This window comes from Scaptodrosophila lebanonensis, unplaced genomic scaffold (genome assembly GCF_003285725.1).
Source record: "Scaptodrosophila lebanonensis strain 11010-0011.00,11010-0021.00 unplaced genomic scaffold, SlebRS2 tig00001410-arrow-pilon, whole genome shotgun sequence".
Classification (NCBI taxonomy): domain Eukaryota; kingdom Metazoa; phylum Arthropoda; class Insecta; order Diptera; family Drosophilidae; genus Scaptodrosophila; species Scaptodrosophila lebanonensis.
In genome coordinates this window covers 2314407-2337155 of record NW_022060738.1, presented here as the reverse complement: position 1 = coordinate 2337155, position 22749 = coordinate 2314407, and the positions used below count along the sequence as shown (strand labels likewise).

General features: G+C 37.9%; 2 protein-coding genes across 3 annotated transcripts in view; one reads left to right on the top strand and one right to left on the bottom strand.

Moving 5' to 3' along the window:
* Positions 1–495: 495 nt before the first annotated feature.
* Positions 496–9428, top strand: LOC115630583 (integrin beta-nu). Its single transcript, XM_030527201.1, has 6 exons — positions 496–618; positions 738–814; positions 998–1187; positions 5466–6210; positions 8011–8206; positions 8265–9428. Exons 1-6 carry the CDS (start codon positions 555–557, stop codon positions 9384–9386), a joined length of 2394 nt encoding a protein of 797 aa, XP_030383061.1. The 5' UTR covers positions 496–554; the 3' UTR covers positions 9387–9428.
* Positions 9429–10419: 991 nt separating this feature from the next.
* The window catches only part of LOC115630584 (estradiol 17-beta-dehydrogenase 11), a 28461-nt gene continuing 16131 nt past the window's right edge, over positions 10420–22749 (bottom strand). For both annotated transcript variants that reach the window (XM_030527202.1, XM_030527203.1), the window contains exons 3-9: positions 20295–20448; positions 20107–20231; positions 15129–15239; positions 14933–15058; positions 14731–14852; positions 14550–14666; positions 10420–11645 (exon numbers count right to left, since the gene is read on the bottom strand). In XM_030527202.1, the coding sequence (XP_030383062.1) occupies positions 11306–11645; positions 14550–14666; positions 14731–14852; positions 14933–15058; positions 15129–15239; positions 20107–20231; positions 20295–20448 (1095 nt within the window). In that variant the 3' untranslated portion in view covers positions 10420–11305. The remainder of the gene's footprint in view (positions 11646–14549; positions 14667–14730; positions 14853–14932; positions 15059–15128; positions 15240–20106; positions 20232–20294; positions 20449–22749) is intronic.

The following is a 22749-nucleotide window of genomic DNA, read 5'->3' as shown; positions in this document are numbered from 1 at the left end:
ACTCAACTCAATATTAATAGATATAGTGCAGAATTTAAAAAAAAAGCTCCATTAAAATATGTAGTTCTTTAAATATGTAGTTTATATCTATGTGTTTCTTTTTACCTTTCTAGCACTAAATCGGGCTTTTTTAAAAATTTCCCATTAATATAAATGTAACAAAATAGCTACTGAATAACGCTTAGTAATTTTCCTGAGCAACAAAAGAGTAAAAGTAACGTGAATTATTAAACAAAACAAACCGATTGCGAAATTGTTGTTATTGTTGTTCTGCTCGTCACGCTCAAACAATTTGAACGCTCTGTGCTAATTTCTAACCATATTTCCTCTTTTTTTATTATGTATTTTGTATATTTTTTATCGCTTTTGATAAGATAACAGAACGAGGCAAGCCCAGCCAGCCATTCGTATATAGAAAATTATTAGTTGCGGTTTGGTTTTTGCGCTGGCAAGTGCCCAGATAGCCCGCGCTTGGTTCCGAAATGTGTCACACATGCGGTCAGAAACGGAACGTTGCACAATATTATTGAAAATCATAAACAAAAGTCGTTAAAATGATACCAAAAGTGCTTGCTCCATTGTTTTTAGCTGCCCTAACAATTGCGGCCAATTCAATAGGTATACATATGTACATACATATATAGTTTGTGTGTGCGTCTGTTTGTGTGTTTTTTGTTATATAATAATGAGCCATAGCTAATTAATAATGTGAACCCTTTCATGCTTTGCCGCTTCAGAGGAGAAATGCAAGCACGCGGATAGCTGCCAGCGCTGCCTGAATGCGCATTTAAACTGCGCTTGGTGCACGGACAGGGTAAGTCAACAACAACAACAACAGCAACCAGTACCAATACCAATACCAGAACCACAGCAATAACCACAACCACAAATACAAACACAAACACACATGCATATTTAGTATACACACACACACACACACACACACAAACATGCCCAACCACACCTGTCTGACTCACACCTTGACAATCCGTTACAGAGCTATGATGGACATACCCGCTGCCTAACGCGCGACTCTCTCCGCGCCGCTCTCTGCAACGAGACCCAAATCTATGAGAACGAGCCGGCGATGGATGTGTTGCAGCAGGCGCCGTTGAAGGATTATGTGCCGGGCGACGATCAGGCCGTGCAGGTCTCTCCCCAACGCGTCTACCTCAAGTTGGTTAAAGGTACGAGCACGTTTTACCGTTAAGGTGACCAGACATGGACACAAAAGCATTTTGCATCGAATATTCGGGTGGTTTAAAATCATCGCAGAAAACTATTGAGGTAGCGCTGGAAATGAAAATAGAACACTACTCAAACATTAGATCCAAGATAAATCATTTCAGTCGAATACATTTCTCAACTTCAATTCCACATCATTTGTTCGTATTCGGAAAAGGGAACATATAGTATACACCTAATTCGGTTTGTACACTGTCTTTTTTACTCGATTTTGATATAACACGGTTTCAAAATTTAAAAATCCATATATATTTCTTCAGAGATAAGGAACCAATCACCTATTTTTATACCCTGTACCCGTAGGGTAAAAAGGGTATATTAGGTTTGTGCAAAGTATGTAACATGCAGAAGGAAGCATCTCCGACCCCATAAAGTATATATATTCTGAATCAGCATGACGAGAGAAATCGATCTAGACATGTCCGTCCGTCTGTCCGTCCGTCTGTCCGTCTGGATGAACGCGAGGATCTCAGAAACTATAAAAGCTAGAATAACCAAAGTTGGCATCCAGATTCTCCTAGATCCGAGTAAGGACGAGTTTTTTTTTTTTTTTTTTAATTTTCCCCCCCTTCCCCCGCTACAGAATTTCGTCAATAGCGTCCACATTTCAAATGCTACCTCAACCAAACTTTGCACACATAATTTATATATAATTGTCTACTGTTGTTTAAAATTGTATCCAATTCGGTCAATTCTGAGAAAAGTTATTAGCGAAACAAATTCTCTACAGTACAACCCCCACAAACTGCAGCAACAAGTTCGCTCTTCTTCTTCCTCTTTTTGCCGCTGCTATGGGCGCATATAACTCAGTGACGGAAGTTTACCTGGGTACAGGGTATTACACTGTCGGGCTTGCTCGACTGTAGCGTTCTCTCTTGTTACATATGATCAATGTCTTTTTTTACACGGTTGTTTCTGGAATCAATCTACCGTGTAAAAACAGAATTAGATGTATATGGTTAGAAGTTATTCTGAAAGAAAATCCCTGAAAGAGCCAGTTAATAACTATAACAAGCTAATGTCATATATAAAAGGATTTTGAAACAAAAGTGGGGCAGTACATTATGACTCAATGTTGTTGTAGCAGTGTCTAGTAAGGCCTTTGTTTATTTCGTTATTAAACTTGATATTCTACGTATAAGGTTGAACGAAAATTTGCCCTTTTAAACGATATTGGTACAGTAGAGTATAATTTAAAGTCCATTCATTTGTTGTGTGTTTGTTTCATTTTAAGGGTCATATATCATTTGCTTTGAAGTCTGATTTAAATAGAACTTATGTAAAGCTCAAATAGCTCACAAAACGAATCTAAACAGAAACTCATAAGAAATGTTCTTATGCACTTCTATATTCCTTACTCCCCTGGCTGCTTATCTGAAGGAGTTATAAAAGTAAAATAAAATGGCTCCACATTGGCAGGCCAAAGAAAACAAAGGACACATTTGTTTTTTGGACTTACCCTCACGTTAGAGGTTCTTTGAAATCATCTGAAATTATTTATGTTATTTTGGAATATTGAATATTTAAGAGTTGGTTTCTGTTGTGCTGTTCTTGTTGAATTTAATTATGACATTGCTTCTATAAGCTGCAGATTTTCAGAATCATATTATATGCTTAAGCTTTGTTTTATAGGGTCTGGTTGCGTTTCCAAATTTTAATTCAAATTATAGAAATCAGATTTTCACAAAATTTGTAAGAATTATAATGGAGTTGATGCCGCATAGTTTGGAATCGAAAAGTTTAACCGAAACTTGAAAGATCTACTCTTAACACACGAAATTTTTAGACCAACTATAGCTCTGATAATTTTCGTTATACAGGCGTTCAGACAGACAAACAAGCGCGTTAGACCAATGGATAGTTTAATAATTGTCTTACCGTGGCAATTAAGCATACATACAAGTATGTTTACAGATATTGAGGTGTCAGCCACAACTACTGGGGGGCGTTACATACTTATACTTGTATATCTGCATAATTATGCCTCACACGCTCGCTCGGCACCCACAATTGTGTTGCTTTGGTCACTCTAATTATTAGACACATTTCGGCTTATCTTATCTTGGCCCTTGCCTTTTATCAATCGGTTTGTCGTGTGGGTTACAAGAAGAAGAAAAAAAAAACAGAAGTGCCCCATGTCTGTGTTTGTTTTGCTGCTACATGTGTTTCTGTTGCTCTTGTTCTTGTTGTTGTTGTTGTAGCTTGTCTACAATTTATGGTTAGTGTAGTTGTTGTTGTTGTTGTTGGGTTGGCCTAGTCGGTCAGAACGAACTACCCTTGGCTTCATTAAGCGGGAAGAAATTGTGTCATCAGTTTATATTTATTTGGCTTGTCTATTTGTTCCACTTATTTTTTTACATTTCGCGCTTATCTACAAGTAGAAAGGAGGGAGAATTTTGTTCGTTGTTGTTGTTGTTGTTGTTTTTCGTTTTCTTGTCATATCTCGTGTGAACTTTTATTTATGCGTTCGTTGAACCCGAAACAGGTGTTAAACGAGCGCCACTGATATGCAGCTTTCTAGCAGGAAGCGGTTTTGTGCGCCTTCCCTTGTCTGTTGTCAAGATTTCAACAGATAACAAAAGAGTGAAACCTGCTGAGATTAATATCTTGGGGCAGGTCAGTTCAACTCGTTTGCTGTCTCACCCAACTGTAACTCTTTTTCTTGCTTCTTTTGTTTTTTCTCCTCCGGCTTGAATCATTGAGTGACGAGCATGCTAAATTGTCCAATTGGCTGCCATTACTTACTTTGTACTTTGTGCAACAATAAAAACAACAGAAACACCAACAGCGACAAGAACAACAACAACAATCGCAGATGTTGGTAACAACAATAACAACAACAACAACAACAGCTGAAACCGAGTAACAACCCAGCAATTATGCGATGAAACAATCAGTAAATTGCATGCTTAAGGATTAACAACAAATTGATGGACCTTTAATATGTGGCACGTAATAAGCAAAGGCCCACTTACCACCGACATGGGTGTGAACACGTCGTTGCACAGTGGGGCCAAAAGCTTAGCGAAAACTTACAAATATATATACATTACTAAACACAAAAAAAAAACAAAAACCATACTCTACATACTTTTCGGTATGCTAATTGAAGCGAAGAGGGGGTGGGGGAGAAGTAATAAAATATTAAAAAAAGATAAACTTGGCCTTTGTTGGACTTTGGAGCACCAGAATGCCAATTTTGGTGGCTCTAGCTCTTCTAATTTGGAAAATTCTTGCATTCATACAGACAGACGGACGAACGGTCGCATCAATAAAGTAGCATCTTCTTGGGCTAATCAGGAATATATACACTTTCGACCATGCCTTTTTCTGATTACTACGAAGCCTTTTAGCCCAAAGAGTACATGGTTTAATTAAAACGAGATGGTTAAATTGATAAAACCTATCCCGGCTTGGGTATAATATACAGTTGAGAAAATTAAATATAATAGAAGTGAGATTTTAAAATCACTTTCCTTCATATACAATGTGGTCTGCTTAGAATATGTGTTATATATCGCTCAGTGCTCAGAAAAAAGAGTTCCCCAGTTTTTGGTTGTTTGAGAGGAGTAGAGTGCCCTCAAAGCCGTAAAGCAGTACTGGAATTTCCACAATCTCGGTATTTACTTGGCACTGATTTGTGTCGATTCAGCTAGTTATAGGTAGCCCAAATCTTCAAATGAGATTCAATAGTTTCTACATTTTTATAACCGTATTTGTTTGTGAACTATATCTTTAAAGACGATTGTAAAATGTAAATCAAATATGTCACGTATCACTAATATTATGGAAGCATCTACAATAAAACGGGGAAACCCTAAACTAATGCTTTCTCGTGCTCAAGGGAAGCTAAATATTGGGATTCTTGGGATGCCAATTTGAGGCGAACTCCTACATTTAATCTTCGGTCCATTTGTATTCAGTTGCTCTTAATTCCAAAGCAAAACTAAATATCGGGATTCTAAATATAATCCTCAGTCAGTGGTCTTTTAGTTTCAAGTACCAAAAATATTTCCCCATTCTTCCCATCATTCCTGCAATTCTAGCCACTGTGTGAAGTGCTAATAAAGGGTTACATGGTGTGGAATAAGAGTGAATAACAGCTTTTATTTTACGACAGATAAAAGAGTCCATAAAAAGTCACCATAATCTAGCATGTACTATATCTTAAAAAACAAACAAACATAACTGCTCTCTTCCACACACTATCCCCCATTTAGGACACACGCAACGAATTAAGCTGAACTATCGGCCAGCACGCAACAATCCACTCGATCTATATATGCTGATGGACTTAACCTGGACGATGCGCGATGACAAGGACACGCTGGTGAAACTGGGCTCCGAATTGGCGCAAACATTGCGCAATCTGACGGACAATTATCGGCTGGGGTTCGGTACTTTTGCAGACAAGCCAGCCATGCCGATGATTATGCCCCAGCTGCGTGAAAATCCCTGCGCTCCGGATCATTGTGAGCCCACTTACGGGTTCCGTCATAAATTGCAGCTGACGGAGAACATAGCCGAGTTCACTGAGGCTGTGGCTGGCAGCCAGGTGACGGGAAATCTGGACAACTTAGAAGGTGGACTCGATGCTCTGATGCAGGTTATTGTTTGCACTTCGGAGATCGGCTGGAAGCATAAGGCCAGGAAGGTGGTTCTACTGGTTACCGATGGCTTCATGCATTTCGCTGGCGATGGTCTCTTGGCGGGCATATCACAGCGAAATGACAAGCAGTGTCACTTAGATGGGGCGGGCGAGTATACGGGCTCTCTCATCTATGACTACCCATCGCTGGAGGAGATCTACAGGGAGTTGTTGCGACGCAAGATTAGCGTTATATTTGCTGTAACTAAGAATGTGGTCGGCACATATCGCCAGCTGAGCGAGCTAATGAAAGAGATCAGCAATGTCAATATACTCAGCACAGATTCATCCAATATATTGGAGTTGCTGAAGAAGAGGTGAGTGAGATGAAGTGAGGAGGCGAGTGCAGAGCATTTGAACAATTCCTAGTCGATCAATGCAATGGAACGAATTAGCTACGATCCTTATTTAAGATAGAAGCTTCTGCATTTTCCAATGTCCTGGGGAGCCTTCGACTCTTAGATAAGTTTCAGTTCCATTCTTTTTATACCCTGTACCCGTAGGGTAAAAAGGCTATATTAGGTTTGTGCAAAGTATGTAACATACAGAAGGAAGCATCTCCGACCCCATAAAGTATATATATTCTTGATCAGCATGACGAGAGAAATCGATCTAGACATGTCCGTCCGTCTGTCCGTCCGTCTGGATGAACGCGAGGATCTCAGAAACTATAAAAGCTAGAATAACCAAAGTTGGCATCCAGATTCTCCTAGGTCCGAGTAAGGACGAGTTTATTTTAATTTTTTAATTTCCCCCCCTTCCCCCGCTGCAGAATTTCGTCAATAGCGTCCACATTTCAAAAGCTACCTAAACCAAATTTGCACACATCATTTATATATAATTGTCTACTGTTGTTACAAATTTTATTCAATTCGGTCAATTCTAAGAAAAGTTATTAGCGAAACAAATTCTCGCCAGTACAACCCCCACAAACTGCAGCAACAAGTTCGCTCTTCTTCTTCCTCTTTTTGCTGCGGCTATGGGCGCAAATAACTCAGTGACGGAAGTTTACCTGGGTACAGGGTATTACACTGTCGGGCTTGCTCGACTGGAGCGTTCTCTCTTGTTTATGCGATGAGGTAGTGAAGTAAAACGGGCACTTATTCTAAAACCTAGCTAGACTTTAATATGGATTGCTATGGCAATCTTTTTATGTCTCTGACCCCATCAATAATACAAGTATATATTCTTATTCAGCATGACCGTCTGTCTGGATGAACGCCTGGATTTCAGAGGCGGTTAAGCCCACATTTACCAAACTTGCATTATAGACTCTCCTAAAAGAAGGAAGCGTGGCAGTCCCCCCAAAGAATATATATTATTGATCAGGATTACAACTCGAGTCGATATAGCCATGTCCGTCTGTCTGTATGAACGCAAGGATCTCAGCAGGTACAAGAGCAAGAATAACCAAATTTGGTATGCAGATTGTCCTAAGAGGAAAGACGAGTGTGTGTGTTTTTTTTCTGATGCACCCCCCACACCCATAACTCCCGTAATGTTTTGAATTTGGTACGTCGGCAAGACCCTCCAGGTACTGATTATGAGTCCGTATGCCAAGCTTTAACTTGATGGGCCGATTTTAAAGGAAGTATTAGCCATATATAGGTTCTCTCTGCTCAAACGCTGCCCGCAGCTGTTGTTGTTGTCACTGCTTCGGTTAAACTTTGTGCTGCATACATGCTTACACAGACACGAATAGACATGCATACACTCCAATACCAAGGAAGGTAAAATCGATCGAAACATTTTTTTTTATTTTCTTAATTTTGTATGTATGTACAGAGTATTTCAAAGTCGGGACTTGATTTTTATAAATCTTTAATATTTATTTAAGCTGTGTGTTAGGTTGGCCCATTATTAATTTTTTGATAACTTTGACAATTTGCAACCATGCTTCTGTCATGATGGTTGCGGCGTGATTCAAACCGAGGGCCTACTCAAGGAACGAAATCACATTGTGGGACTTCTGCTAGCTCGTTGAGCTATGCCAGGCCCAATCTCCCCATCCCCCCATCCATACAGTAACAACATAATAACATATAAGACCTAGATAACTATTTTATTATAGTTCTGACAAAGATATCAAGGACCTAAGCGTTTTTATATTTTTACAGTTACCAGCGATTGATCAATCGCACCCAGTTCACGGACAACAGTCCTAACTTCATTCAACTGGACTATTACACCGACTGTGGTGGTCAGTTTCTCAATCTACGTAAGCAAAACTTTTGCAAAAACGTGGGCCTGGGCAAGGAAATGGAATTCTTTGTGGATGTAACACTAAACGATTATCCAGAATTGGAGAATTATGTGCGTAGAGCAAGAAACTCAAGTTGGAGGCTATTTAATAATTGCAGACTCTTTACAGACATACAAAATTCGGGTCGAGGAGGCTGCATTGGAGGAGTTCATGGAAATAGAAGTGGAATTGCAGCGACCGTGTCCGTGTCAGGAGGAGCCGCAGCCGAATGATGTGGATGGACGCGCTCAGTGTGCAAACCAGGGCTATATGTATTGTGGCATGTGCAACTGTGATGTGGGCTGGACGGGCAGCTTCTGCACTTGCCCCACCGACTCCACAAATATGACAACCAATGAGGCATTTCTGACGATGTGTCGTCAGCCCGTCAGCCCCTCGAATAATAAGCCGACACTCTCGCAAGTCTGCTCAAATCGTGGGGACTGCGACTGTGGCAGCTGCATATGCGATCCGGGCTATACGGGGAAGTACTGTGAGTGTCTTGAGTGTGAGGACTGCGATGAGGAGCGCGCCGATTGCTATTGTGGACGGTGCGTGTGTAAGTACGGGTGGTCGGGAACGCGCTGCAATTGCAAGGAATCCACAGATGGCTGCATCGGACCCACAGGAGAGATATGCTCGGGTCGTGGCAGTTGCGAGTGCGGCACTTGTCAGTGTGATGACGAGTTCTTCGGCATGTTCTGCGAAATCGATACCAAGAAGGACAACAAATTGTGCCAGTTCTATGAGCCATGTGTCACCTGCCTCATCGAGCAGAAGCTCGAGCTGGGCACCTGTTCGAATCTGACCGATGTTTGTGCCGATGCCGAATACAACCAGCACTTCACGCACGTCTTTGTCGAAAAACTGAACATTGATGAGGTGCCGGTGCACTGTCTGGTGCGGACTGCGAACAAATACAATCCCGACGAATACTGCGATAGTTACTTTACCTATCAGTTTATCGATCAGGGCAACTACTTGATCATAGAGGCCAATGACTGTGACCCCATCTATTACTATGCAGCAGCCGGTGTAATTGGTTTCCTCACACTGCTTCTGGGTCTCTTGATTATCTGCATATGTCGCTGCTGTGTCCGTTTAAAGGATGCCCGCGAATATGAACTCTTTAAGAAAGAAATGGACAAACGAGTCGTCATGGAGAACCCCATTTATAGAGATCCCGTAGGACGCTACGAAGTACCTGAGAAATTGAGTGTTAAATACGATGAAAATCCATTCGCCAACTAAAAGTGTGCAAATAGTTCAAATAATTAGAGTTCAGCCAAACCACTCTTATACTTGTGTATATATTGTAACTTTAAGCTTAATCGCATTTAATAGCACTCGACGTGGTTTAGGGCTTACATTTTAATATTACGTTGTAATCTTGTGATGCCGGACAATTGGGTTGTTTACGGACTATAAGTTCCATAGAGATTTAATAATTATTGGTATTTAAGTAACATCTCTTTTTTGTCTGTTCTTCAATTGAGGACTCAACATGACCCTCTTCCTAAACTAGTCTGTTCTCCGAATTTCCCAATCCCATTTATTGCTTTATTTTATAAATTAGAAAACAGTCGCAATATATTTCAGAACATTCCTTCATATTTTCACCACAGAAATATAATGTTATGCCATTTTAGGTGTACAAATTGATCAGATAGTCGAATTTGAATCGGACAGGTCCAGTTAAGCCGAATCGGTACAATTTCCTATGTCTTACTACCTTTCTTAAAATTTCGTCTTTCCAATGGAATTACGGAATTATTGAAAGAGTTGTAGCAGTGTTTTGGGAACGAGTAGACGTTCATTCACTTTGTTGTTACAGATATAGCAGATGCTCTCAACATCGTTTATGGATCATCTCCAAAACATATTGGTTGATGTATTGGAACACAATGGCAATCCAATTCGTGGATTTATTTACAACGCTATAGCCTCTCTGAATTCCAAACTGATTGTGACTGCAAACACGAAACAAAAGTATTCGCCAGATTCCGTTCAAATATCCGCTCCGGAGAGGTCACAGAATAAAATAATGGCGGAACTAGCCAAGGCCTAGAGAAAATGTATCGTCCAGTCCGGCTAAAATTTAATCAAATGGAATTATTTATTTTAAAAAACTATGCCTTAGTCACTTTGTGCATATTTTTTATTTTTAAAATACCTGAAATCTGGAAACATTTGCTCCTAATGCTAGAAGCTAAAAACAAATTACTTTTTTATTCAGTTTGAATTAAATACATTTCGTTTCGCTAAAAAAAATTTCATCAACAGTTAAGAAATTTGATGAACCACCTTTCCCATCCAAATTATAAGAAACCACACCTAGATTTTTGGTACGCTTTTAATTTTAATTTTCGAGATTTTCGATCATAATATTTAGCTGTTTATTGTATACAGTTTTTGATTTTTCATTGATGGGTTATCTGTAATTAATTCGTAATTATTATATATAAATTAACTAATTATTTGTTTCACAAAGTAGTTATTAGCTAAGAAAAATGTAAACATTGTAAATTTTAACAATTCCTTGTACGAAAAAAGACAAAGTCTTCTAACTAAATAAGTTTCCTTGTACGAGTATTAATGTTCGATTTGCTTTTCTTTTTGCATAAATATATAAATGGAAATGAATTTTTTTGCTATTGTATTTAAGTTGGATTTTGATTTGAACTATATTTGTATGTATTTTATCGTTTGACAAAAGTCAAAAATAAATCACGCGGCCTAAGCTAGAAAAAATAACCGAAATACGAATACATGTAAGTATAATCCCGAAACGACTGCCCCTGGCGATAAAAAAACAGAACAACGAAATTAAAGTTAATAGTAGAATTAGGTTACACCCTCGAAGAACGCTTAAGAGAGAAATGCTTTATAGCCTGCACTTACTGTATACTTGACTGACATTTGACTGACATTTCTATACAAACATACAAATCAGGATTATTGGGAAACAACAACTAATCGTATTCACACTAACTAAATGTAATATCACTAGATTTGTAGCTTAGATTAGGTTTACCTCGTCTTCATGATTTTTGTTTTTGTAGTTAATGGTTTCTTATTGGGCTTCACTGTGCGCCCATTGTGCCTTGTGGGGGCCATTAAAAATGCCAAAAACACAAAATAAATTAAACATAAAATGCAAAAATGTTGCCTCAGAGCACACGCTCGCCCAGGGATGGGGTACGTTGTATAAGCAGAGAGGGTGACTTTGCGGGCAGCGTTACGCTGCTCAGTTCTGCATCGAGTGCGGCAATGTCCGCCTGAGTGTCTGCCGTAATGGCGGCGGCAGTGGGGGTTGCAATCGTGGTGGTGGTGGCGGTGGCGGTGTCTGTGGCAAGCTGAGGGCTGCTGGAGTTGACAATGTTGGCGCCGGCTAGAATGCTGCCGTTTGCAGCCTTGGCAGGCAGCGGCGATGTTGTAGCCACACCGTGAGGCGCAGCGTCGGGCACCAAACGACGCAACAGACCGCCAACACAACCCCAGGGGAAGGTCCTGCAAAAGAGATAAAAAGGTGAACATTATTAAAGTGAAACACATTAAAGCGAGTCATTAGGCACGACAGTCGGACCGTTAATAGGCATTAAATCCCATTCATTACTTGTTCATCAGCATTAGCGGCCATTGGCCTGACATTATAAACATTATTGTTAAGCATGTTCCAGATTTGAAACGGTTCTAATAGTGTGCACAAAATCAAGGGTCAAATATATACACGCCAGATGAATACCTAAACTTTATGCATCTATTTGAGAGCATTTGAATAGTCATCTTTATCATAAGTGCAGTACTAACGAATCATTCGATTATTAATCAATTAGCAGCAGAATGTAACACTCTTAAGTAAATCTTAAGAGCTTTTAAGAAACAATACACACTTGCTTAATTATAATATAACAAAAATTCATGAATCCACATTGAATCATTTAAGTATATACTATATAAGCGTAATATTATAGGCATTATGCTAACCGATTTACAGATGTTAAACATATCTAAAAGAGTGCTAGAAATCATGGGTCACTCACACACTAGTTGAATATTTATATAGCTCTTAAGAAACAATACACACTAGCTATATATGTACTATATAATATTTAAACACTGCTAACACTTCTTCACACACATTTTACGCGAGTTGCTCAACTATGAGTTTATTTATTTATTTGAATAACTCTTTGAATGGGCTCCTTCCTTGCATTACTATTTAAACATTTATTAAGCATATTAAAGCTTTAAAAAAGGTCGAATAGCTTGCGTTTCTTAAATCGCTTTGAAAACCTTTTAAGGATTTACTTCTATGAAGAATTGAGTACTGGGGGCAGGCATTTATGAATTAAAACTGAATGACTTCCTCACTCACTAAAGTTTTTCACTTGATATTAGCGGATTTATAAGTGCACATTGAATTAATTGAGTTTTTTGTCGCAGAACTGCCTCACCAAGCTTCGGGCAAACATTTTAAATGTTACAAATACATTTATATAGATTACAAATACATTTATATAGATTTGTGAATTTTCTTTGCAATAAGTCTGAATTGGCTTAAAATATTAATTGCTTGAATCGGTAGAGTTTAGTGTTAGAAGAGATTAATTATATTTGTTCGTCCATTTGAATGTTCCTTGATTGTATTTTTAAATGAGAATAATTTTACAGAATGTTGCCAACAAAAAACTCTATTTGATTGTATATAGTATATGAATGGATTTATAGGTATACATTGAACCATTTGGATGCAAATTCGCAAATTCATGATAAGCTCAGGGTCAAGCACACATTTGTTGAGCATTAGTCGTAAAACTAACATTATTCACAATATTCTAGAGACTAAAATTGGTTTCAAGAATCTATAGCATTGTATTCATACTTGTACAAGTTTTATTTCAAGTCGAGCTCAACATTGTTATATTTTTGCTTTTGCCTGGCAAAAATCTCTGATATTATATAAATAATTCTCAGCATAGACTCCCCCTTTTCACTTCCAACTTTCAATTAATTTATTGATTTTTGATTAATGAACAGGTGAATTCCCTTCTTTTGTTGTGTTGAATGAAATAAAAACGTGTTTTATTTTCAAGGCCCTCACTCTTTCACGGATTGCATAACACGTTAAATATAAGCACTTCACGTGCATATATGTATATATAATTCATAAGGTCAGCCAAATCATTGTGTTAGTGATTATATAAAAATACATATGTATAAATACTAACATCTAAAGCTTTGTAGTCTACTTTTGATGCAACACAAAGGAAGCTAATGCATATATGTATTCATAAGTATGCATATTAATGGGCTGCGGCTCGAATGCGTTTCAAAGTCTGTCTCGCATTCGGTGGAGAAGTAGCTATATAATTACTTTATCATTCTCCAACAAGGTATGGAACAACACATATCTTAATTGGACCAATCAGTAATTGCGCAATTTACTTATAGACAGTACTTAAGATTCTTTACTAAATCATTTGCCAATTAGGTCTGTTTAGCTCGTCAACAGAATCGTTATGGAAAAGTTGGAAATATACAGTTCAGTTTCATAACAAAAAGAACATAAACTATATCTCTCTTGGGGGAAAGGGAATCTACACGCCATGTCTGCTTACTCTAACTCTTATTCTTTCCGCGATATGAGCATTCATTCACTGAGGCAATCTGTTTTCGCACAATTTGCTTATAAAAGCAAAGTGGCATTCCTGTTTTTTCCATGAGCTAAGTGTTTATAGCAATTTGAGTCTATTTTAGCTCGTCAACAGAATCATTATGGAAAAATTGTAAATATAACATTTTATATCGCAAAAACAACATAAACTTCTTGTCTCTTGGGATAAGGGGGATGTTTTGAAGCTCTAGTTCGCATTCTTTCAGAGATTTACAGATACATTTCATTCAAAACGATTTCAATATTCAACTGTTCGCCAGCAGAAAATAATCTTTAAGAGAAATTTATTCTGATTTATTTAAATTATTTTTTTTAAAGCGAATGTACTACTAGTAAACTAAACGAATGTATTTGTGAATGGGCTTATTTGACATTTTTATTAAAATTCTTCAATTTGAGTTAATCGAGTGCATTCAAAAAGGCACTCATATTTTCCATGTTAACGAATAATTTGTCTTAATAGTAACCGTTCTCATTATTATTCATATTCATTCATTTAGGAATCCTTTGCAATTCTATTAAATGAAAATTTGAATTAAATTTTGCATTCAATGTGAAAGTGACAATTAAAAGATTCCCTTCAATATTCATTTTCAAGTGACTTTTCAATGATAACAATACATTAAAGTTTGTAATAGATTTAGGAAAAACTATGAACATTTATTTCAAGCAATCAGTCAGTCATTCATTCAGGCATTCACATCAGTGTAATTTGTCTTAATTATGACTTTACATACCATTTGAGGGACAACATGAATTTGAGGAAACCGGGTATGATGGCAAGTTTCTCGTTCTTCTTGATGGCAACGATGACACGATCGGCCACCTCATTGGGATTCAACGTGGGCACCCATCTAAATGAATACAATTTGCAATGTCAGTCAATTGTGCGGAGAGCCCACCAATCCGGACACTCACCTGGCATTCACATCGTCAAACATGCCTGTCGCTTGGATGAAGAACGGACAAATGCAGGTGGTTTGTATGTTGGTATGGCCAAGGACGTCGAGCTCCAAGCGCAATGCCTCGTCAAAGCCAACCTGTAATTATTCGCAGAGCATATATATGTAGATAGAGAAATACTTATGGCTGACACTGTTATTTGCAATTCTCAACTGACCGCTGCAAACTTGCTGGCACAGTAATCGACCAATTTGCTAATTCCCACATGGCCGGCCAACGAGGCAATTGTGGCAATGTGTCCTCGTTCCTTCTCGATCATTTTGGGCAGGAAGGCCTTTGTGGTCTGAAATAACAAGTCAAGGAGGTCCATTAAATACGATCGCTTTAGCATATGGGCGCACTCGATAACTAACCCAAAAGTGTGCCATTACATTCACATTGAACGAGCGCTCGATCAGATGGTCCGGCGTATCCAACAGATGCAGGCCAGAGACGACGCCAGCGTTGTTTATAAGCAGCGTTACCTGCAAAAACAAACAAGTTTAATTTAATGTAATTGACATTTTTGGTAATCTTTTTTGGCAATCAACCAACTGTGCCGACACTTTCGGCAATCAATATAAAGTCTCTCATAAATTTTGTTTGTTGCGAAACTAAAAATGTGTGCGTCTAGCACCACACATTCTTAGCTTGTTAGACCGATGCTGAGCATTACAATTTGAGGCTGATGTTTGTAACACTAGCATAGGTAGGCTAAGACGTCCAAAGTGTATACTGGAAATATGTATATCTAAGTTGTTCTTTGCGCTTGCAGGAATTCTTGGTTGGCTTAGTCTTAGCCAAATATTGAAAGAATAATAATAATAATTGTCTCTGTTATTTTAACAGTTCATCTTCGACATTGTTCCTGAAAAAACTTGAAAAAATTGATCCAAATATGCGGCACTTCCAAACTGGACTCTAAACTAAGAGTCCGTTCGCCCGGCCTTAATAACTTCTTTGACTTTAAAGTAAGATTTCCGATCTTCGTGTATTCGCCGTGACCGACTAACTTTTGAATGTTCTTCTTAAGCATAGCCAAAGACTGTTTAGCTAAGCTATGTTGTTGTTCTAAATTGGCATTAGAAGACAAACAATATTATACTTGTATGCCCATAGTTTAATTGATTTCTCTTAATTTGAGGGGCGAGTGTGCAACTAATTGCTCAAATGGCGGCGACTTTATAGGTAATACAACCATCAAGTTTAAAGCGTATATAATCATCGATGTTAATCAATACTGCTCGTACTATTGTGATTACTGACATAGATTGTATATTGAAATGCTTTTAATGCTTGGTTGCTTAAAAATTTTGGCATTCATTGCCAAATGGCAAATGCCTACAAAAAAGTGAAACCTGGTCTATTGCCACTGACACACGAGCAATATAAATTACACATTTTACTTGTATATATACAAGATATCTTACATGATATATGCGCGCTAGCAACTGGAGCATGTCAAGGTCCAATTGCAAATACTTTTAAATGTAAAATACTTGCAAAGGCTTCAAAAAGGAAAACAAAACTAAAAGATTTAAATAATTTTGAGCAATTAAAAAAAATGTTGTTGTGCCGCTGTTGCTAGTTAAATGCTTTCTTAACTTAACAACAAGTGCAACATGTCGTTAAGACCGACACAACAACAACAACAGCAGCAGGCATGACAACAAGGTTCAAGTGCAACTAACCTAGGCCAAGCGGCACACATTGCGTATACGCGACGGATTTGAACACAAACACAAACACAGCAGAAATAAAAAGCAACTACATTGAAATAAAGAAAAACATTTAACGAGGCGTGCATTAAAATACCAAAAGCAACAACAGCAAGCCATTAAAAATATTAAATGTAATATTTCATTTCAGCAACAATAATAAAAGCAAGCAAAAAGTCAGCAAAAGCAACGCGTCATCTGCATAACGCATGACTTACTAAAGAGTTAATTGTTGTTGTACTCTTTTTGTTTATTTATTTATATTTTTTAGCTAGTGTCGCGTTCAATCCGCTTTGGCTATTATTAAATAATTCGTTCAAGCGGCAGTTCATTCAAGCAGTCAAGAGTTTTTTGTTTGCCAACATTTTGACAGCTCCATTGCGTTCTAGCCAGCACTTGGAGACCTTTTTTCCATTTGCTATATTTTGCATATTCATATTATTGTTGAGCTTCGAATTTAATTTTAGCCATTTCATAGCCATAGCTGGCGTGAGTGTGTTAGGATTCAGTTTTTAAAAATGTATTCTGTTCTTAGCCAAGCGTGAAAAGGTTGCCCCGTGTGTGCCAGTGTGCTTTGTCTGTCTTAATTGTGGCAAATTAAAAAGCATTTCAGTTAATGTTCAAGCAATTAAACAGAAGCCGCAGCCTGTCAAACAAAAGTTGAATAACATCTCTCTACGCACATGTACGGAAACCCATTAAGAGCATCTAGATATAAGTAGTGTGTGATAGAAATCAGCTTGACATGAATGGTGAGATTATGGTTTTATTTTAAATTTAATTCAGCGAATCATTAATTTCCATTGTAGCTCCATTCAAAAGCTGTGATGAAATCATATTCCACAATTTCTCGCCGACCATTGCCTGTCTAGCTAACTATAGTACTGATTGTTCATCCAGCTCTGTCTCGATCCTCTGACTAGCGGCCATGATTCTATTGCCCGCAATTAGATGTTGCTAGTTCTTGCACAATTATTTACTCAGCCGATTTGTTGCTCTTCTTTCGCAATTGCGAACTACCCAAGTGCTATAATTAGACGGGACATAAAATACCCCATTAATTCGAAGCTATATCTAGTTTCTGTTTCCAGTCTATTCGCGTTTATAAATACAAGTATTAGAATTATTAAGTTTGCTTTAACAGCTCGTATTGTTGACGCCTTAAATAAATCAAATAAATTGGGAGCTAGGAATACAACATTTTGGTATTTCTACATCTTCTGTAGACCTGACTGTAGATTTTGAAATGCAAAAGAAACTGATTGCTCTGTTTTGCACTTCCGGTTGGTTTTCTTAGAATTCTTAGAAGACTTCTAATGATAAATCTGGTAGAAAAGCAGCATCTTAATTGATTGGTCTCAGGATTGGTTCTATTGACTTAACATTACTTTTCAATCATAGTTGCAGGAAACGCTTCATTGGTTAAGATATTTTTATTAAAAGGCTGGAATTTCATTGATTCATTTGAAAGAGGAAATATTTGGTTAAATGATTTAAAGAACATAATAAAACGAATCAAATGGCAGAGCCAGACAGGAATTGTACAATTTTTACATTGCAGTTTCAGTTTAGTTCGATCGAAATTAAGACACTAAGTAGTCATTCGTGTGCTTTAAAGTTCAAAACTATTTAAACCAGGCAACAAATCTCTTATTAATATTCCTTAAATGTTGAATAATTTTCAATACATACTTTCTTGTGCTATCCTAAAACCTACGTATGTCATGTTGCAAGCACTTTAAGGATTGGTAAGGGCTCTTGTGTTGTATTCGGTTGCCGATCCTGCCTATTAAAGGAGCATTAGAGCAAGGGGTTTAGAAGAAAGCAATAAGACAGTTCTTGATATGTCTATGTGCGCTTTGGATGAAGGAATATTTGAATAATTCTTCGACTAATTATAGAGCCGCTGTAATGATATACGAAATGATAATAAAAATAATCTATAATATGTATATAAAATTTAATCTCAGTAAAAACAACGAAAACGAGTTTTAAAAAACTGACTCGGAATTACATTTATATTCTCAAATCAAATTACGATGTATTTATACAAAACTGAAGAAAACAATTTATTTTGCAAATTATTGACATTTTGTTTTGAATTTTGTAGAGCTAATTTGGAAAAAAGACTGTCTGGGACATATTAATAGGTAAAAAAACAGGCTCGACCAAGTATACATATGTATTTCAACAAAATAATTGATTTGGCAAGTACTTGTATTATTAATGTGCTTTGTGGGACTTCTATTTTGGAATAAAATAACAAAATATTGTCCGAGAAAAAAACTGGCTATACAAGAAATAAATTTGTATTTTATTTTTAAACATTAATTACAAACAATTCAAGAAATTTATAAAATAAATGTTAACCTAAAATTTTCCACACTTTTTGTCTAATTTTGGCAATTAAATTCAATATCAAGAAATATTTCAAACAAATTGTCAAACGGCTACAGGCAGTTCTAAACTGAAATGTAAACTCAAATAATAATGGAGTTTGTTTCCGAACAATAGACTAATTAGCACCTGGGGCCCAAACAAAGTTCGTCACTTGCCGCTTGAATGAAATCCAACGCTGAATGATTCACAACATCAACCAACAAAAAAATAAGATGAATGCTAAATCACTTCAAGTGTGTCCCAAATGCAGTGGGGTCTGGTGCGGTTTGGGAACTTTCGTCACTTTGGCAAAGACCTGTTAATGGAATTAGCAGTTGCAGTCACCATCCAGTGATTTGCTTGTGCAGTCAGAGTAGTGATAAATGCTTAAACAAAATGCCGTGGCACGAACCCCAAATGCTTTGCTGATGCAACCGAAAAGTGGCATCATCATTAAAACGACGCGCTGGGGAATTTATGGCTTTATACGAGTCTACAATTTGTAGCTGTGATTTTTATGCCATTTTAATGAGCCGAGCACAAAGGGAGTGATGAGGCGCGGCATGGTCTGAGTGGTCTGAGCGGTCTGTTTGTGTCCAGAGATCAGCACAAATGCAAATGCGTTGGCCGTGTAATTAATTTAAATGCATGCCACACCGTAGGGCGCGCGCACAACAGTAGCCGAGGAGGTAAAAGCAACGCGCATGCGCAACTGCTCCACATTTTGATAAATGGCCGGGGCTGAGAGTTTGTGTTGGCAACCAGTTTTCGGTCGGACCGGCTCTGTTGACTTCTTGGGGCTTCAGCTTTGTAATGTGCAACCATTTTTCAAGGCTATCTGCCAGCGTGCCTGCCTGCCTGCCTGGTTGTCTGTCTGCCTGCCTGCCTGCTTGCCGGCCAACCATGCATACCAATTTCTTTTCTGACGCCCTGTCGTGGTAAATTTATGACATAAATATGCATAAATGTGTTGCTGGGGCGTGGCCTTGGCCCCCGTCCTAGCTCAGACTTAGTTTTTCTTGCCGCTTGGGCAAGGGTTGCACAGTCGCCAGTGTGTGGCAATAACAAATAATTAAACGCCCCTTTACAAGCAATTACACGACATCAGTTCCTCGTCCACATTGAGCGCTCAACTGTAAAGAGCAGCAACAATTTTCGTTGCATGCCTCAATTGCTACACGCACTGTCGCACTTTCTACACACATACTCGCACATCCATCGCTCCACCCTCGTTTTGTCATTGTTTTGTACTTACATCACCAACTTCAGCTCTGATGACATCGGCTGCTTTGTACACCTCTTCCTTCCTCGATATGTCCACCACATAGCCCTTGCAGTAGCCACCTGCCTCTTGCACTATTTCAACAGTTTCAGCTATGCCTGTTGGTTGAAACGTTCCAAATAGGCATTTGTTTTAGACGTGGAAATGGCAGACCAACTCACCCTTCTTATTGATGTCCCATATGACAACTTTTGTGCCCATTTTTCCCAGTCTTTCGGCCAGCAAGCGTCCCAGTCCATTACCACCGCCAGTAATTAGCGCTATGTCTGTGCCGAGCTCCTTTTCGGGATAGCCAAAGGCTATATAATACAGGTCCTGAAAGTGTGAAGAACAGAGAGATCATTACTAGATATCATTTTAATTAAGAACGCAAGTAAGTTATTTAACAAATGGATGAATGCATTTATTTCAAGGGAATTCAATTACGCATGAAATAAAATATTCAGTAACGAGATATCGAAAAAACTTGTACAGAAAGACGATAGTTGCTACATCGATGTTGTACGAGTACATAAAAAAACAGAGCGGCCAATAGAATGGTAATTAGTAAGACATTTAACATAAAAACCAGCTCACTACCAAAGCTGAACCCTTCCGAGCTAAAAACTAAACTGAGTAGGCAGTTCTTGAAGTTTGGAAATGGATCAAAAAACTCATATTCATCTCTTCATAAAATTGTTTGGTTATAGTAAGTGAAATAAATAATCTTTTTTTCTATGTTTAAAACCGACCGATCCCATCAATTTAGTTTGTTCATTAATCATTACTACAATTAAGTCAAGTAATAGCATTAATTCGCTAATTCGCATAATCGCACAAAAACAAACGAATTCAAAGGACATTTTCATTTAATTAATAAATATTTGCAATCACGAATCGTGACTCTGAATTCATGATAAAGATCATCTATTATATATCTATTTATTTTTACTGTTAGGCGCTTTAACGGGTTTTTGAGTCGTGATCGATCGTGCCACATCTATAATACGTTTTTAATTAAGATGATTAATGAGGTTTGCGATCTTACGATCTCTGATCAGTTTGTTTAGCCAGCGGCAGTTGCGTTCTTTGCTTCATTAAATACTATTTAGAGAACAAAGTGCTTCGTCGAGCACGTCCTATGATAAGTGTTTCCATTAAATGTTAGCAAATATTTATGCATTAGAGAGTAGCAATTGAATTTAAAGATTTATCAATCCACGCTTGCACAAATACCAATAATCATTTAAGTTGCAAACACCACTCTTTTAAAATGCCTGTACATCAGACATCGCTGCGCAAAGTTCAATATTAAGTGAACCTTATTTCATTTTATTTACTCACACACAGCAATCCGATAAATTTTCTGACTGCCTGCCCGCCTGCCAGCAATTCTTAATGTCAAAATGGGCACGCGTGCCTATATGTGCAATGCAAATTTGTTTTTACATAAAGCAGCAGCAGCAGCAGCAACAACAATGACAACAACAACGATGCATGCCAGCAACAAAATAAACGAATTGTTATGCACTTCACACGTGCATGTTAATAGGCGACGATTTGTCGCCAGTAGTGGCTGAGAAGCTCGAGAAAATCGTATTTTATTTGTCGGCTCTATAGTCATATCTTTGTCAATATAGGCTGTCAAAATTTATGGTCAGTGCAATGTCAGATACAAAAGACTTAAGTAACGAACTCGACAGGGCGCAAAACGCAAAAAATTAACATAACATTTTGTTAGCCTTTTGTTGTCGTTTCTTTTTTCTTTTTCAGTAGCACTTTCTGTTGTGCCGGTGGCATCAACTGCGGTAGCCACAACACATAAATTTTCGTGCCACACGCGACGCTCGTCAACACCCGCCGCCAACCAACCAACCAACCAACCAACCAACCAACAACCACCGACCATCGACCATCGCCCATCGAGAGACCCAGAAATGCTGAAAGGCAGAAAGGCAAAGAGCAAAAGCAACTTAGTAGGGGCCGGACTGGCAAGCGTGTCCAATTATTTTGACATTAACAATGAATGTGTCGCAATGCGAAGACAGCGCGCTGCTGTTTTTGCTAAGTTTTTCCCCCAAAAAAAGAAACGGCTTGTACAGAAAAAAACGCATAAATAATATTAAAAAAATTAATCAAAAAATTTGCTGCGAGCAGGCGGCAAAGGTGTTCCAACACTCAGACAGAGATGTTGATCTTGTCTTACCTTCCATTTCTCTCGCCATTATGCTGACAGACATTTTGTCACATCATTTAACATGCGTTGCGTTTTCCTTCTCATGTCTCGTTAACAATAATAATAATAATAAGGCAAGAGAAGGAAGTACTCAATTATAATTTATGCACAACAACATAATAAGGGAGCATTCAATTCAAAAGAAGAAACTTAAAACGCAATATTTGGAGCATCAAACTACTTTTGTAGTAATTTTTTGTATCCCAACTACAGGCGACTTGGTTCAGTAAATGGGCAAATATGCTGTTGGTAATTAAATGTACACTGATTGATAACAACACTGTAATAATAGTTGATTAGTTGGAAACATGAAACTATGCTTTATCAAAGCAGGAGAAATCAGAAACATCCAAGCTAGTAATGCTTTCAATATATGATTAATTCAAAATAAAAATGTGTAT

What these genes read in the sequence shown, in the direction of transcription:
- LOC115630583 (XM_030527201.1), top strand. Translation starts at nt 555, where the DNA reads ATGATACCAAAAGTGCTTGCTCCATTGTTTTTAGCTGCCCTAACAATT. An exon ending in TTGGAGTTGCTGAAGAAGAG is followed by an intron (nt 6,211 to 8,010) that starts GTGAGTGAGATG and finishes ATATTTTTACAG; the next exon opens with TTACCAGCGATTGATCAATC. An exon ending in ATCCAGAATTGGAGAATTAT is followed by an intron (nt 8,207 to 8,264) that starts GTGCGTAGAGCA and finishes GACTCTTTACAG; the next exon opens with ACATACAAAATTCGGGTCGA.